The sequence below is a fragment of the Balaenoptera acutorostrata genome, chromosome 6, assembly GCF_949987535.1.
Source record: "Balaenoptera acutorostrata chromosome 6, mBalAcu1.1, whole genome shotgun sequence".
In the NCBI taxonomy this organism is placed as follows: Eukaryota; Metazoa; Chordata; class Mammalia; order Artiodactyla; family Balaenopteridae; genus Balaenoptera; species Balaenoptera acutorostrata.
This window is the reverse complement of record NC_080069.1, coordinates 11,219,900-11,233,865: the sequence shown is the minus strand read 5'-3', so window position 1 is coordinate 11,233,865 and position 13,966 is coordinate 11,219,900. Positions and strand designations below refer to the sequence as shown.

General features: G+C 51.8%; 1 protein-coding gene across 3 annotated transcripts in view; it reads right to left on the bottom strand.

Moving 5' to 3' along the window:
* Positions 1-13,966, bottom strand: part of SCARA5 (scavenger receptor class A member 5) — a 117,875-nt gene that overhangs the window by 9,615 nt on the left and 94,294 nt on the right. For 2 of the 3 annotated variants that reach the window (XM_057549387.1, XM_057549386.1), the window contains exon 8: positions 3,385-3,579. The exons of the other annotated variant lie outside the window; for it this stretch is intronic. In XM_057549387.1, coding sequence (XP_057405370.1) covers positions 3,385-3,579 — 195 coding nt within the window. The remainder of the gene's footprint in view (positions 1-3,384; positions 3,580-13,966) is intronic. 3 annotated transcript variants of the gene reach the window in all.

Here is a 13,966-nt window from a genome sequence, read left to right as displayed (position 1 = left end):
GAGAGCGGGGCCGGGGGCTTGGGAGACTCCGTGAGGCTGAGGGTGAGCGGACCGGGATTGGGAATCGGGGCACCTGCATGACGGGAGGCTGTGGTCAGAGGGGCGTTGGGACCTGATGCAAACCCCGCCAGCTGCCGGGAGAGGTGGGCTTCCCCTCGCTCTGCCCCCAGCTGCTAGGGCAGGATAGCCCTTCCAACGGTTTAGAATCTGTGAACATGTCTGCCTCCCCCTCTAAACTGAATGTGCTGAGGTCAGAGACTAGGTTGACTCAACTCTGTGCCCCAGCGCTGAGCCTAGTGCCTGCCCATGGAAAGTGCCAGAAGCCGCTGTGGGAAGAAGGGAGTGCAGCCGGGCTAGGAGGATGGGTGCCAGGCAAGCCCCATCCCCTCCCCGGCCCCCATTTCCCTCTGTGCACCCATGAGTAACACCTGGCCTGCCTACCTATCCAGGTCTCGAATATCACGTGACCTAAGTTATTGGATGATGACGGAGAAGTACGGTGCAAATTCGATGCTGATGTGGAAGCGAGTCTGGCTTCCCACTGACTGGCTTAAAGACTTGAGTGGTGGGAATTCCCTAGCGGTCCAGTGGTTAGGACTCGGCACTTTCACTGCCGTGAACCCGGGTTCGATCCCTGGTCGGGGAACTAAGATCCCACAAGCCGTACAGTGCGGCCAAAAAAAAAAAAAAAAAAAAAAAAAAAAAATCCGGTGCCAGTTGTAGAGCTTCCCTTCACACCATACAATACAAAAATCAAGGCAGGATGAAAGAGGTTTAGGCTAACCCTGCCCATGACATTCAAATGACCTAATGTGGCTTCACTAAAAGAGTTTATGATTTCCGCCCCCTCAAAGGTTTACTTCCACTTATTAGGGAGAAGCACTCATTGGAGCCAAAAAAGGAAAACGAGGACCGTTCCCACTGTTTCTGTTCCTCACGCAAACAGAAATGGCAGTTTTCCTTGAAGAAAACAGGCTGAGACCCAGCACAGAGCTTTAGATGGGAGGGAAGCGCTCTCCCCGAGTGAGCTGCCCTCTGTGGAGCTGGACCCTTTGAACTCCCCACGCGCTGGCCTTGAAGTCGAGAGGCCAGGACGCTGGGGTCAATCGGCCACTCTCCGCCAGCTGTCACAACACATTTCACAAGAGTCACTTCAGTGAGTGCGATTGTCTTGTCTGCTCGGACTGGGTGGCTTGTAAACAACAGACATTTATTCCTCACGGTTCTGGAGGCTGCAAGTCCAAGATCAGGGCGCCTGCATGTTCCGGTTCTAGAAGAGGGCCCTCTTCTGGCTTGTAGGCTACTGTATGTCCTCACGGAAGCAGGAGGGAGCTCTCTGAGGTCCCTTTTATAAGGGCACCAGTCCCATTATGAGGGCTCTGCTCATGACCTGATCACCCCCCAAAGGCCCCACCTTTTGATACCATCACATTGGGGCTGAGGATTCCAACATACGAATTTGGGGGGGCGGGCGACACAAACATTCAGTCTGCAACAGTGACTGAGGTCTAAGGGACAAGATTCTGAGCCAGGATTGTGGCAGTCCAAAGTGGGCGCGAGAAGAAAGGCAGCTGTGAGGAGCGGAGGGTTCCACGGCCAGTCGGGATGTGACCCGGCTCTATGTCCCCATCTGAAAAGGACGCCCCTCCTCTCACCATGAGGCCCTTTACCATTTAGCACAGTGGGCTGGGCTGCCATGGTCTCAGGTAGGACAGCAAACGCTCCATGACACAGTAGCCTCCATAGCGGGGCCAGCGGTCCCCCCACAGGTCACCAGGCGACCTGGCAACTGAGCGTGAGTGGGTCAGTCCAAATCCCTCCCCGCACCTGCCAGAATGCAGGTCCTCGTGACAGGTGAGCAGAAGTATTTCACATTCCAGGGGCCCAAGCTGGAACGCACATCACAGAGTCTGTAAGCCCCTTTAAGTTATAGACGGGACACCAAGATTCAGGGTGGAGGGGCAACGAGATCACACAGTCGGGCGCAGCACATTATTGTACAGGTGCAGGGAGCACTGTCTTCTAGCAGGTGGGACCATTGTTTTAGTTATGAGTCAACACAGGTTTCTCTGAGTTCAAGGTCCGATGAAGGACAAAGCATTTGTGATGGTGAGTATTTATATTTGAGTGTGGTGTGCTGTGTGTGTAGCTGAATTGTTATGGGCTGAATTGTGTTCCCCCAAAATTCCTATGTGGAAGTCCTAACCCCCAGGACCTCAGAATGCGCCTGTCTTTGGACACAGGGCCTTTAAAAAAGGTGATTAAAGATAAATGAGGTCATTAGAGGGGCCCTAATCCAGTATGACGGGTGTCCTTCTAAGAGGAAGAGACACAGACCCACACAGAGGGATGACCATGTGAGGACGCAGGGGGAAGGTGTCCCTCTACAAGCCAAGGAGAGAGGCCTCAGGAGAAACCAGACCTGCCAATACCTTGATCTTGGACTTCTAGCCTCTAGAACTGTGAGAAAATAAATGTCTGCAGTTTAAGTCCTACAGTCTGTGGTATTTGTTACGGCAGCTGAGCAGACTAATACAGAGAACTAGCCTGAGGGGCAGACACAGTGCTGTGGATAGAGACCGGAGCTGGGGTAGAGCCAACCTCTTTGCAATAGGAAAGGGACAGATGGTTCAAATCAGCCGTCTGCCCAGGAAGGGTCTGCACCTCTCCCTCAAACTCTCTTGTACCGTCTAAGCCTGTCAAAGGAAAGCAACCAAAATGGTGAAGACTGCCGAAATCTTTTCCTCTGAGGATGAGAAGAAGTGTTTGGAGATCTTCATCTGAAGAAGAAGAGACTCAAAGAGGAGCAGGGACAGCCAGCAGAGTGGATAAGAGAACAGACTCCCGAGCTACCTGCTTGGGTCTGAACCTGGGCTCTGCCATTTGCTAGCTGTGTGACCTTGGACAAGTTATCCAGCCTCTCTGTGCCACCGTTTCCGCATATGGAAAATAGGGACGATAGCTGTACCTGCTTCCTAGTGTGGTAAGGATTACATGAGTGAATATTTTTAACATGTTTAGAACCGAGCCTGGCACACAGGCAGTGCTATCTAAGCACTAAATAGTAACAAAAATGTAATCAGGACAAATGGGCGTGGGATTAGATAAGAGCCCTGAGGTGCAGGGCTGAAAACGGGGGCCAGTAGGAGACCAAAAAAGAAAGGGAGTCAATTCAAGGGAAGGAAGAATGTTCTAATAAGCAGAGCTGTCTGAAGACAGACCAGCTCGCTTGGGGGCCGTGAGCATCCCGTGGTCATGGCGGGAAGGATCCAGGCAGAGCCCGGCTGACGCTGGCGGGACTGCCGTCAAGGGGATGCTGGACAGGAGGGCAGGCCTAGGCCTCCGGGACCCTCGCCCCACGTCCTCCCCCTCCGGGTGCCCTACCTTGTCCGAACTGAGCCGTCCGGTGCACGTCCTCGGCGCTGGGGAAGCCCAGCGTGCGGCACACCACGTCCCCGTCCTTCTTGTCCCAGCCGTCATCGCACACGGTGCCCCAGCGCCGCTCGTGGTACACCTCCACGCGGCCCTGGTGTGGGCCCGAGCCGTTCACCAGCCGGACCATCAAGGCCTCCATGCCACCTGCCGGGAGCAGCGCAGGGTCAGGGGTCACTACCCGAGCTGGACACAGTGGGGTCCCGCCTAGGGACCCTCTCCGACTCCCCGCCACCACCAGGCATAGGAGAGGGGAGCTGGGGCTACAACCGAGGCAGAGCCGGCGGCCAGCAGAAACCGTGGTGTCACCCCTGCCCGTTATCACCCCTGCCCGTCTTCTCTCCACCTTTTTTTTTAAAAATAGACTTTATTTTTTTTTAATAGCAAAATTGAGAAGGAGGTACAAAGATTTCCCATAGACCCCCTACCCACCCCCCCATCCATGCACAGCCCCCTTGGCCACTATCAACACCTCCACCACGGCGGTAATCTGTGAACCCACAATGACACGTCATGATCACCCAGAGTCGACAGTTTACACTAGGGTTCACTCTTGGTGTTGTCCACTCTATGCTTTGGGCGAATGTCTAATGACGTGTATCCATCATTACAGTATCATACAGAACAGTTTCACTGCCCTAAAAATCCCCTGTGCTCCGTCTATTCACCTGCCACCCCACCCCCTAACCCCTGTCAACCACTGATCTTTTTCCTGTCTCCATAGTTTCGCCCTTCCCAGAATGTCATATACTTGGAATCATACGGTATGTAGTCTTTTCACACTGGCCTCTTTCACTTAGTCATATGCATTTAAGGTTCCTCCATGCCTTTTCATGGCTCGATAGCGCATTTCTTTCTAGCACTGAATAATATTCCGTTGCCTGGATGTACCACAGTTTAGTTATCCATTCACCCACTGAAGGACCTCTTGGAAGGAATTATGAATAAAGCTGTTACAAACATTCCTATGCAGATTTCTGTGTAGACGTAAGTTTTCGGCTCATTTGGGTAAATACCGAGGAGCAGGATTGTTGGATTCCTCTCTACCTTTTGACACCTGATGACCAGCAGTCAGGCCTGCCAGAGAGGAGGGTGAAGGGGAACAGAGGAAATCAAGGGATGGTCAAGGCTCTGTGAACAGGTGGCCCTGCTGCGTAGTTTAGTAGGTGGGGAGGTCCCCAAGGAGTGTCTCAGCCCTGCGTTGTCATCTGTGTCCACCTTCCCACTAGGCTGTCAGCACGAAAGTGTTTGAAGCCAGACAGACCTGGGTGTGAATTCTGGCTCTGCCCCTTACTACCTGTTAAGTGGGGGACAGTAATTCATCAAATCTAAAAAGCCGCTGTTTTGTAAGGCCCATCACTATTTTACATGCTACTAAGAAGGAAGAAGCTTTGCCAGTTACAGTGGCAGGCTATACAGATTGCTACAGGCTTCCAGATTTCAGAGATGTTAAAATGTGTGTCACAGAATCAGTGAAATACAGCAATAGATGTAAAGAGCTTAGAACGGCGCCTGGCACATACAAGACTCTTCTTTCTACCTGAACGACCTTAAGAAAGCCTTCTAGACTCTCTGAGGGCATTGCCCCAACTGTGACATGGGGACAACGCATGGGGCTGTTTTGCAGACTAAGTGAAATGACCTGCGTAAGGCTGCAAGCACGGTGTCTGGCACATAGTAGGAAATACGCAAGTCCTAGCTTGCAAGCCCCCATCCCCATCTCTGATGGCTGAAGCCCTGTCACGTTCATCTATAAACTCTGTTCAGCACAGAGCTTGGCTGCAGGAAATGTACAGTAAACGTTTGCTACATCGATGAAAGAGTGAAGATTCATTCTTTTGCATTACAAAGCAAGGCGTTACTTCTCCAGGGGGAGCAACCGAAAAAAGCCTTCGGATCATCTCAAAGCCAGGGTTTGGCTGGAGAGTTACAGCGTCAGGGAGATACACACTGTTAGTGCCAGAGCTGGGATGGCAGCTTGGGTCTACCGATGTGTCATCTAAGGTCCTTTCACCAACCTGCCTGCCATGCCATGAGTTGGGGGGTGGGGGCAGGTATTTTCCCCCCTCAGGGACGTGAGCTTCCTCTTGACAAGATATTGGAGTGGTCACTGAGTCTTAAGTCTGGCCACACATCAAAATCATTAGCAACGCCTGTGAAAAGGCAGATTCCTGGGCCCACTCAGACCTACTGGATCAGAATCTTGGTGGCAGGAGTTAGGGATCTGTATTTTTTACCAGTGTCCCAAATGACTGTGAGGTAATCTACGTTTCTGGAGTGGCCTTTGGGAGCGATGGGATTATGTAATCTGTAAGGTTCCTTCCGGCTCCATGGCTCAGTGATTCCAAGACCAGGGACGAGGTCTAGGTTGCCACTTTTGCAGCCAGAAGCCGCCTGGACATGTGGGATGGAGATGGGTACAACTGTGCTGTGACACAGTGACAAGTGGGTGATACGATGCAGGAAAACCCTTCCACGAACTGCCAGCGAAAATAGCAAACCTGGACTTCACTGGTGGCGCAGTGGTTAAGAATCCACCTGCCAATGCAGGGGACATGGGTTCAATCCCTGGTCCAGGAAGATCCCACATGGCAGGAGCTACTGAGCCTGTGCTCTAGAGCCCATGAGCCACAACTACTGAGTCCGCATGCCACAACTACTGAAGCCTGCATGCCTAGAGCCCGTACTCCGCAACAAAGACAAGCCACCGTAATGAGAAGCACGTGCGCCGCAACGAAGGGTAGCCCCCGCTCACCGCAACTAGAAAAAGCCCGCGCACAGCAACAAAGACCCAACGCAGCCAAAAATAAATAGATTAATTAATTAATTTTTAAAAGTCCTTATCTTAAAAAAAAACAATAGAAAATAGCAAACCCAATCAAGTTCTGCTCCCAATAAGTACTGCACCCTTGGACTATATCTTTGTCTTTCTTTTCTTGACCGGCTAGGCTAGGGGATTCCCTCTTCTAATGACTGTGACTTGGCAAAGACATTTTTTTTTTAATAAATTTATTTATTTTTTATTTATTTATTTTTGGCTGCGTTGGGTCTTCGTTGCTGCACGCGGGCTTTCTCTAGTTGTGGCGAGCAGGGGCTACTCTTCGTTGCGGCGTGTGGGCTTCTCATTGCGGTGGCTTCTCTTGTTGCGGCGCACGGGCTCTAGGCGCCCAGGCTTCAGTAGTTGTGGCTCGTGGGCTCTAGAGCGCAGGCTCAGGAGTTGTGGCGCACGAGCTTAGTTGCTCTGCAGCCTGTGGGATCTTCCCGGACCAGGGCTCGAACCCGTGTCCCCTGCATTGGCAGGCAGATTCTCAACCACTGCGCCACGAGGGAAGTCCTGGCAAAGACCTTTACAGGCTCCTGGAGGAGGTGGCAGAATTGATAAACCCCACATCTGTGCCACATGGGAAAGGAGAGGAATTAGAACTAGCTGTGTGTCTGTTTTGAGTTGCCCAGGCTAGGAAAACCCCAGAATATTCTGCACAGGGGGACCAAAGAAGTCCCCGGGAGACCACACCATTCCCAAGATGCTGCAAGAGTACAGTGTAATGGCATGGAAAGGCTCCTGGAAAAGTTTAATGCCATTTCCTATGCATCCTTCATCCCTGACTATTCTCCCCACGTGGGTTTACAAGCTCCAGCCAGGTTATCAGAAAAGGCTGAGGATGAGCAAGAGAGTGCAGGAATCCTGGAGACAGAAAACACAGAGAGAAGCAGGATGCAGAGGCCACGTCTGAGACAGGGACGTTCCCCCGGGAGCAGTCATGACAAGCTAACCTGGAGCCAGCAGCAGCAAAGGAGGCCTGGCCCCGGGTCAGGGGTTGGCCCTGGTGGGTTGGCCGAGGCTGAGATGTCAGCCTTGATTTCTCCCAGACCCGCCTCACCTCTGGCACCCCCCTGTCACGGTGGCAGTGGGCCACGCCAGGCCAGGAGGCCTCCAACAGCAGCCTCCGTGTGGGGTCATCAGTAGAGGGAGAAGGGGTGGGAGGATGCTGTGTGGCCCAGAGCAGGCCAAGCAGAGTTCAGGGTCAAAATAACAGGAAGAAGCTGGGTGGAGTGTGGGCAAACAGGGCTGAGGTTCAGAGATGCCCCCTTAATCTCTCCACTCTGGCCAGCCTGAACTCACTCTGTTCACCTCTTTGTTTTGCCAAAAAAGTGATCATCTGTTAGGGGCTTGGTCCTGTTCTAGGAGCTATGGATACATCCATGAACAAAGTCTCTGCCCTCGTGGACTGATATCGTAGTGGGAAAGACTAGCGATGAAGCTAGGAAACAAATAAAAATATAACTATGGCCACATAGTGATGCATAGATGGGAACAGAAGCACAGGAAGGGAATGGAGCGTGGAGGGGTCACCATCTTGGACGGGGAGACAAGGAAGGGAATGGATCATGGCGGGGGACACCATCCTGGACACAGAGACAAGGAAGGGAATGGAGCGTGGAGGGGTCACCATCTTGGACGGGGAGACAAGGAAGGCCTTGAGTGGAGACCTGAATGAGCAGAGGGAGAACATGGACCTCCCCCCACCCCCCAACTCAGAAAGACCCACGTCTGTACTCTGGCCTAAGATTTTCATGTCCTTTAACTCTCAGCTTGAATGTCACATCTCTCAGAAAGCCTTCTGTGGTTCCCCATACCTGGCCACGGCCCCTTCCGTGGACATACTTATCACTCCACGTAATAATCGCCTGTTTACTCTTCTGGGACACTGTAAGCATTCTGCAGACAGGTCATGTGGCCTGACACAGTGCCTGGTACATCAAGATGCCCAAGCTGGGCTAGATGAAGGCATGCACGAATGAATGCACTCAGATGGTACATACCCCAGTGGGCAAGTCCTGTCTAGTGGACACAGCTCCCCAGAGCCAACGGCTTCGGTGGGAGCCTGAGGAGAGTCAGCTTCAGGGCCACCAGTGTTTCCAACACCCTCTTTACTCCATCACTCAGTCCCCTCACTGATGGCTTCTTTCGGTGGGACGGTCCTGGATGCTGGACCCAGAATTCAAGCTATTGGTGCAATGGCCATACATTCCAAATGAGAAAACAAGGATGTGGTCTGTCATGTGATTACAGGGAGTGCTGAAGGAAATCTGGAGAGCGTCGCTTGGATGCTGAAATATTAGAATTCCCAGGAGGCACCAACGTATATGGAAGTGGCAAAAGAGTATTTGGAAACAGGTCAACTTCCAAAAATTGGAAACATATGGTAACCATAATTATGGGACTCACAGCGTCAATTTCAAGGATGTTCCTGGTCTATGCCCCATGCTCCCCACACATCAAGCAAGGTCATAGCCCCCATCAGTCCCGTGGCTATGTGTGTCCCCCGTGCCCCGCACACCCAGACCCCAGGGTTGGCTCATCAAGCACTGAAGCCTGTTCCTTGTCACTTGTTCCCAGGTCCCCCCGACCCAGGGCTTCTCCCTGGATGGAGGCTGAGGACAGTTCCCTGCCCACGGGGTCGGCAGATGCTGCATGCCCCAAAAGAATCACTGAGGCACATCTTGGTCTAGCTCCATCTTACAGAACACGGCACGAAGCTGCAATTTTTTAATCCTTTCTTCCCCCTAACAAAAGCCCATCCCTGTGGATACCTCCCTTAGGAAATCCGTGGCTGAGATTTGACCTGATTATGACGCAAACTGCCCCAGTTCAGGGAATCAGACAGTTTAAGGGGCTGTCCTAGGAACAGAATCTCTAGCCTGCTCTGCCCTGGAAAGCTGCAAGGGGGCCTGGAGGTAACCTTTCCCAGGCTGAGCCATAATGCCACCTTCTGGAATGCACTTGCGGAATCACCCAGTGATGGCAACACTGACCCCCTCTCCAGCTGAGAAGAATGTCATGACTTGCTAAGAGGTTTGGGTTTCTGTGGGCAGAGGGTGTAAACTTTGCTTTTTCCCAGCAGTTTCTGCCCTAGAGCAAAGCTTTCCCACCAAGCAACCAACCACCTATGGGAAACGCTCTTACCCCACAGCTGTGTCAGCCCGACATAATCAGATGTGGTGTCTGGGAGGCTGCCTCGGCCTGGCACGTGCCCCCCACCCCCTTACACTTCTTGTAAGTCCAGGGAGCTTATTCCTTAGACACCCACCCGGAGTGCTCCCCAAGGAGTATGCGGGGCTATTTGGGGTCAAGGAGATGCCTCTCTTTGCACATGACAGTAGAGGAAGATGGAAGGCAGGGGTTTTGATTGTACAAAGCCCAGGCACTCCCAGGCCAGTAGTCAGAGGGGATGGCCCAGGTGGGGGGCAGAGGACCTTAGGCTGTCACAACTGCACGTGACTTCCCCTAATAGCTGCCCTTGACCGACAGGCCTCTTTACTTCCTTCTTAACCTCCCACCTCGGTGGGCCCTGGGAAATCCTTCCCGAGCAAAATGTGGATCCACAGCTCCACACAACCCAGTCCCCCAAGCGAAGCCCATGTGGATATCTGAGTTTGATTCATAAAGGGAACCCCCTGAGTGAAGAGAATATCAAACTCTTTCTCTTGCTCTGGGGTCCCTGCTCTGCAGACTGGAATCTACCTGGACATGTGCCTACGGTTCGTAAGTGGAGAGGACAGTAGCGACCACTAGGCTGGCCCACACCCTGCTCTCTGCAGGAAGAGCCCTGCCCGCGTTCCATCTCTGGTCTGGGAGACCCAAGCTGAAGGGAAACACCAAACGCTGTTCAGTAACTAACAGGGGAGGAAGCTGATGCGTGGAACTCAGGGCAGGAGACTGGTCCTTTCCAGCTGGGAAGCCTCCTTGCTCTCTCCCAGCTCAAAGGGTTCAGTCATTTCACCAACAAGCTTCCCAGAGCATCAGTGGTTCTAATCCCTGCTTGGAGCTTCCTGCCTAGCTGCAGGGCCAGACCCCAGAAGCCACCTCCTCATTCCCTGACCTGCTCTGCTGACCCTGCCCATTACCCAGGCCACTCCTGGGAGCGACCATGAGGCCCTCATCCACCTTTCTGCAGCAGGATCGCAAGTCTGCTCCAGTCCTGACCCGGCCCCTCAGTAAAGAGGGTGGGGCTGAGGCACAGAAGAGGTCAGATGGTGGAGAAGAACAAGACATTGTGTCTGGATGGAGAGCCTTTGCATTTTCTGGAGATATCTCTAGCGACAACTTCCTCACGCTCAGTTGTAGGCTACAGATGTCACCACTATTTGGTGCATGGAGCTACTTCTAGGTAATTGTCACACAGTCTGTAGGTTTTTCTTTTTCCTTTTTTGCTGCACCGCGTGGCATGCGGGATCTTATTGGTTCCCTGACCAGGGATTGAACCCACTGCAGTGGAAGCGCAGAGTCTTAGTCACTGGACGGCCAGGGAAGTCCCTGGGCTTTTCTAACCATCACAAATGATGGAGAAGCCTAGAATTTCCCAGCTGGCAGAGACTTGGAGATGATCATAATCCAAACTCTTCATGTGATACACAAGGGAACAGAGGCCCAGAGAGGTGCTGTGTTTGCCTAAGGTCATCCCACAGTCAGTAGTAGCAGAGCTGGGATTGAACTTGAGACATCACATTGGAACCAGCTCTCCATCTATACCTTCCTTTCTCTCCAAGTCCTTCATTCTTTTTTTTTTTTCCTTTGGCCACGTTGCGTGGCTTGTGGGATCTTAGTTCCCTGACCAGGAATTGAACCTGGGCCACAGCAGTGAAAGCACCAAGTCCTAACCACTGGACCACCATGGAATTCCCTGAGTCCTTCATTCTTCATGGGATCTCTGGGCTGGGTCCACTAAGTCGGCTTCACAACTTTGATGCAAGATGTCTTTGGACGGAGGAGTCCCCTTAAAAACAAATGACTTGGGCTTCCCTGGTGGCGCAGTGGTTGAGAATCTGCCTGCCAATGCAGCGGACACGGGTTCGAGCCCTGGTCTGGGAAGATCCCACATGCCGCGGAGCAACTGGGCCCGTGAGCCACAATGACTGAGCCTGCGCTTCTGGAGCCTGTGCTCCTCAACAAGAGAGGCCATGATAGTGAGAGGCCCGCGCACCGCGATGAAGAGAGGCCCCTGCTTGCCACAAGTAGAGAAAGCCCTCGCATAGAAACGAAGACCCAACACAGCCATAAATAATAAATAAATAAATAAATGTTTAAAAAAATGGTCCACATCAAAAAAATCTAAAAAAAAACCAAACAAACAAACAAAAAAAAACAAATGACTTTAACCCTTGAATAGTAATGCTTCTACCCTAAATGCACAGAAACAATTTGTCTTCTCCTAAGTCTTCTGGGAGTTCCAAGATGGCAGGAATACCCTCGTAAAGCACAACTACTGCTGAGTTTGTGTATGAAAATGAAGATGTTGCTGTTTCCAGTTGGGGAAAGGATAAACTTGTCTTAGCTTTCGAGAGAAGTGATAATATTCATTGACATCCAATGTGATTCTACTTCCATTGACATCCAATGTGATTCTACTTCCTGTGCACAGATGTGGGGGACTGAAGATGCATTATCTTTATTAATTCTCTATACAATGTATGTATTTCTTTTTTCAGTTACTCATTTACTTATCCATCCAGATGCACTTATGGAATCCCTATGATATTCCAGAATTGTACTAGGTGCTAAGGATGCAAGGACGAATAAGTATTGTCTACCCTTGAGGCATTCAAATGAACTAACAGCCTAAAATGGATAAAACCACAGAATGCCAGAGCTGGTAGAGACCTCAGGGACTTCCCAGTCCAAACCCCTCATCTAGAGTTGAGGAAGCTGATGTCCAGAGCTGGGATGCCAGATCCCTCTTTTCTAGACCACTGCTCCTCCCGGCATTGGCATTTTCAGTACCCTCAATACTTAACATCATGCTTGGCCGGCTGAAAAAGCTAAGTCAATGTTTGATGGCTAGGTGGGATGAAGGGCAGATGGGTGGATGGATACATGACTTTGTCAGGGGGTCCGATCAGAATTCCCAGCTGAGTACCGCATGGTTCCTGTATCTCTCTGGTTCTAGTCTTAACCTTTGGTGCCCGGCTGTTCAGAATGGGTGCAGTGTCTCCCCACTGAGCCCACCACACCAGAATGAAGACCGTGACGGGGGGGCCCTGACCCCAGGTTGTATCTATTTGTGCTGATTTTCTGTAGATCATTCTAGACTCCCTATTACTGGTTGATTTCTAAACATGGATTGACCCAGCCATGGGGACACAGAGGGTTGGAACCTGCTTCTTCTCTGGACACAAAAATGCTACAAGGCAATTTCAAACTGCCCCTGCTAAGTGCCACCAGAGGGGATCTGGGGTGGGCAGTGTGGGGTAGGGAGGAGGGCGGTGAGCCAGGAGGAGGCGACTGGCAGGGGCCAGGCACGGCACGCTGCCAGTGTTCTTCTTAAGCCTTAGAGGCACTAGGACACTCTCTCTTCCTCCTTTCTTCACCTGTCACACTCACTTCCCAGGGTGCTTGAGGGGATCAGTGACAAAGACTCTCTCCTTGACCAAACCCACAGTTTCTAACAGCTCCAAGCTGCATCCCTAGGATGACCCTAGCCCCCCCTTAAAGTGCCTGCCTGAGAACACTCAAGGCTGCTAAAAGAATTTACTGTTTGTTCCAGCCGCCATCTGAAGACAGCGCGCTGTCTCCCAGCCTCTGTGGGAGGGAGGAGTCCCAGCTAGCAACCCAGATGGGTTTCACAGGGACCAACCCCCTCCTGCTTTCAATAATTTTTCACGTCCCTGACTCTACTGAGTCCCCACTCACCCCTCACCCCCTCACTTTCCCATTAAAATGCCCAGTCACCTCTGTACGAATCACAGTTGAATTCAATTCCCCTTGACCTCTTTGCCCCACTACATATAGTATATTACTGATTAAGATCTGTCCTGACCACTTTAGCACACAGCTTTGCTTATCTTTGACATCAGGTGTGATAAGACTGGCATTAGATAAGCTAGTCAACATGTATGCCATGCTCACAGCCCGTGGGCACTTCCTTTCCCATGTGTAAGGCCATGAGTGATGGATGGGTCTGGCTCAGGAGTTTGGTCCAAACCACTAGAATGATGTAGCGGGATCACCCAGATTCTCTTAGGAATCTGAGTGGGGGGAATATGCAGAGAGCTGAGAAGCAGCAGAAGCAAAAAGAGGCAGGGACAGTGGAATTAACAAGCCATGTTGGACATGAGACACTAGAGTGAAGACATGAACCCCAGTCCTGAAGCCCCCAGAACTGCCTGGGATTCTGAAAGAACTTCCCCTTCCAGGCTCTGCAAGGCCCACTTGTATTATGAGCCCCAGTCTTCCAAAGTCTTCCCAGGTGTCCTTACCATACGACCCCATTACGTGAAGTGACCCAGTGAGTCCCTGGTCCTTGCTACCAAAAATGCCCAAAGAGAGCACCTGTGAAGCCCACGCACCCATCTGAAAGCTGCTTAGCTACTTGCCTCTTCTGCGCTGGTGGATTGGGGAATTCGGATGGAGGAAGACATAGTGGTGGTGATCCCTGGGGGAGGCACCAGGGGAGAGCGGAATGAGGCTGGCTCTGGACTCAGGAACAGGGTCTAAATTCTGGCTCCACTATAGGACCAGATAGGACCTCTCTAC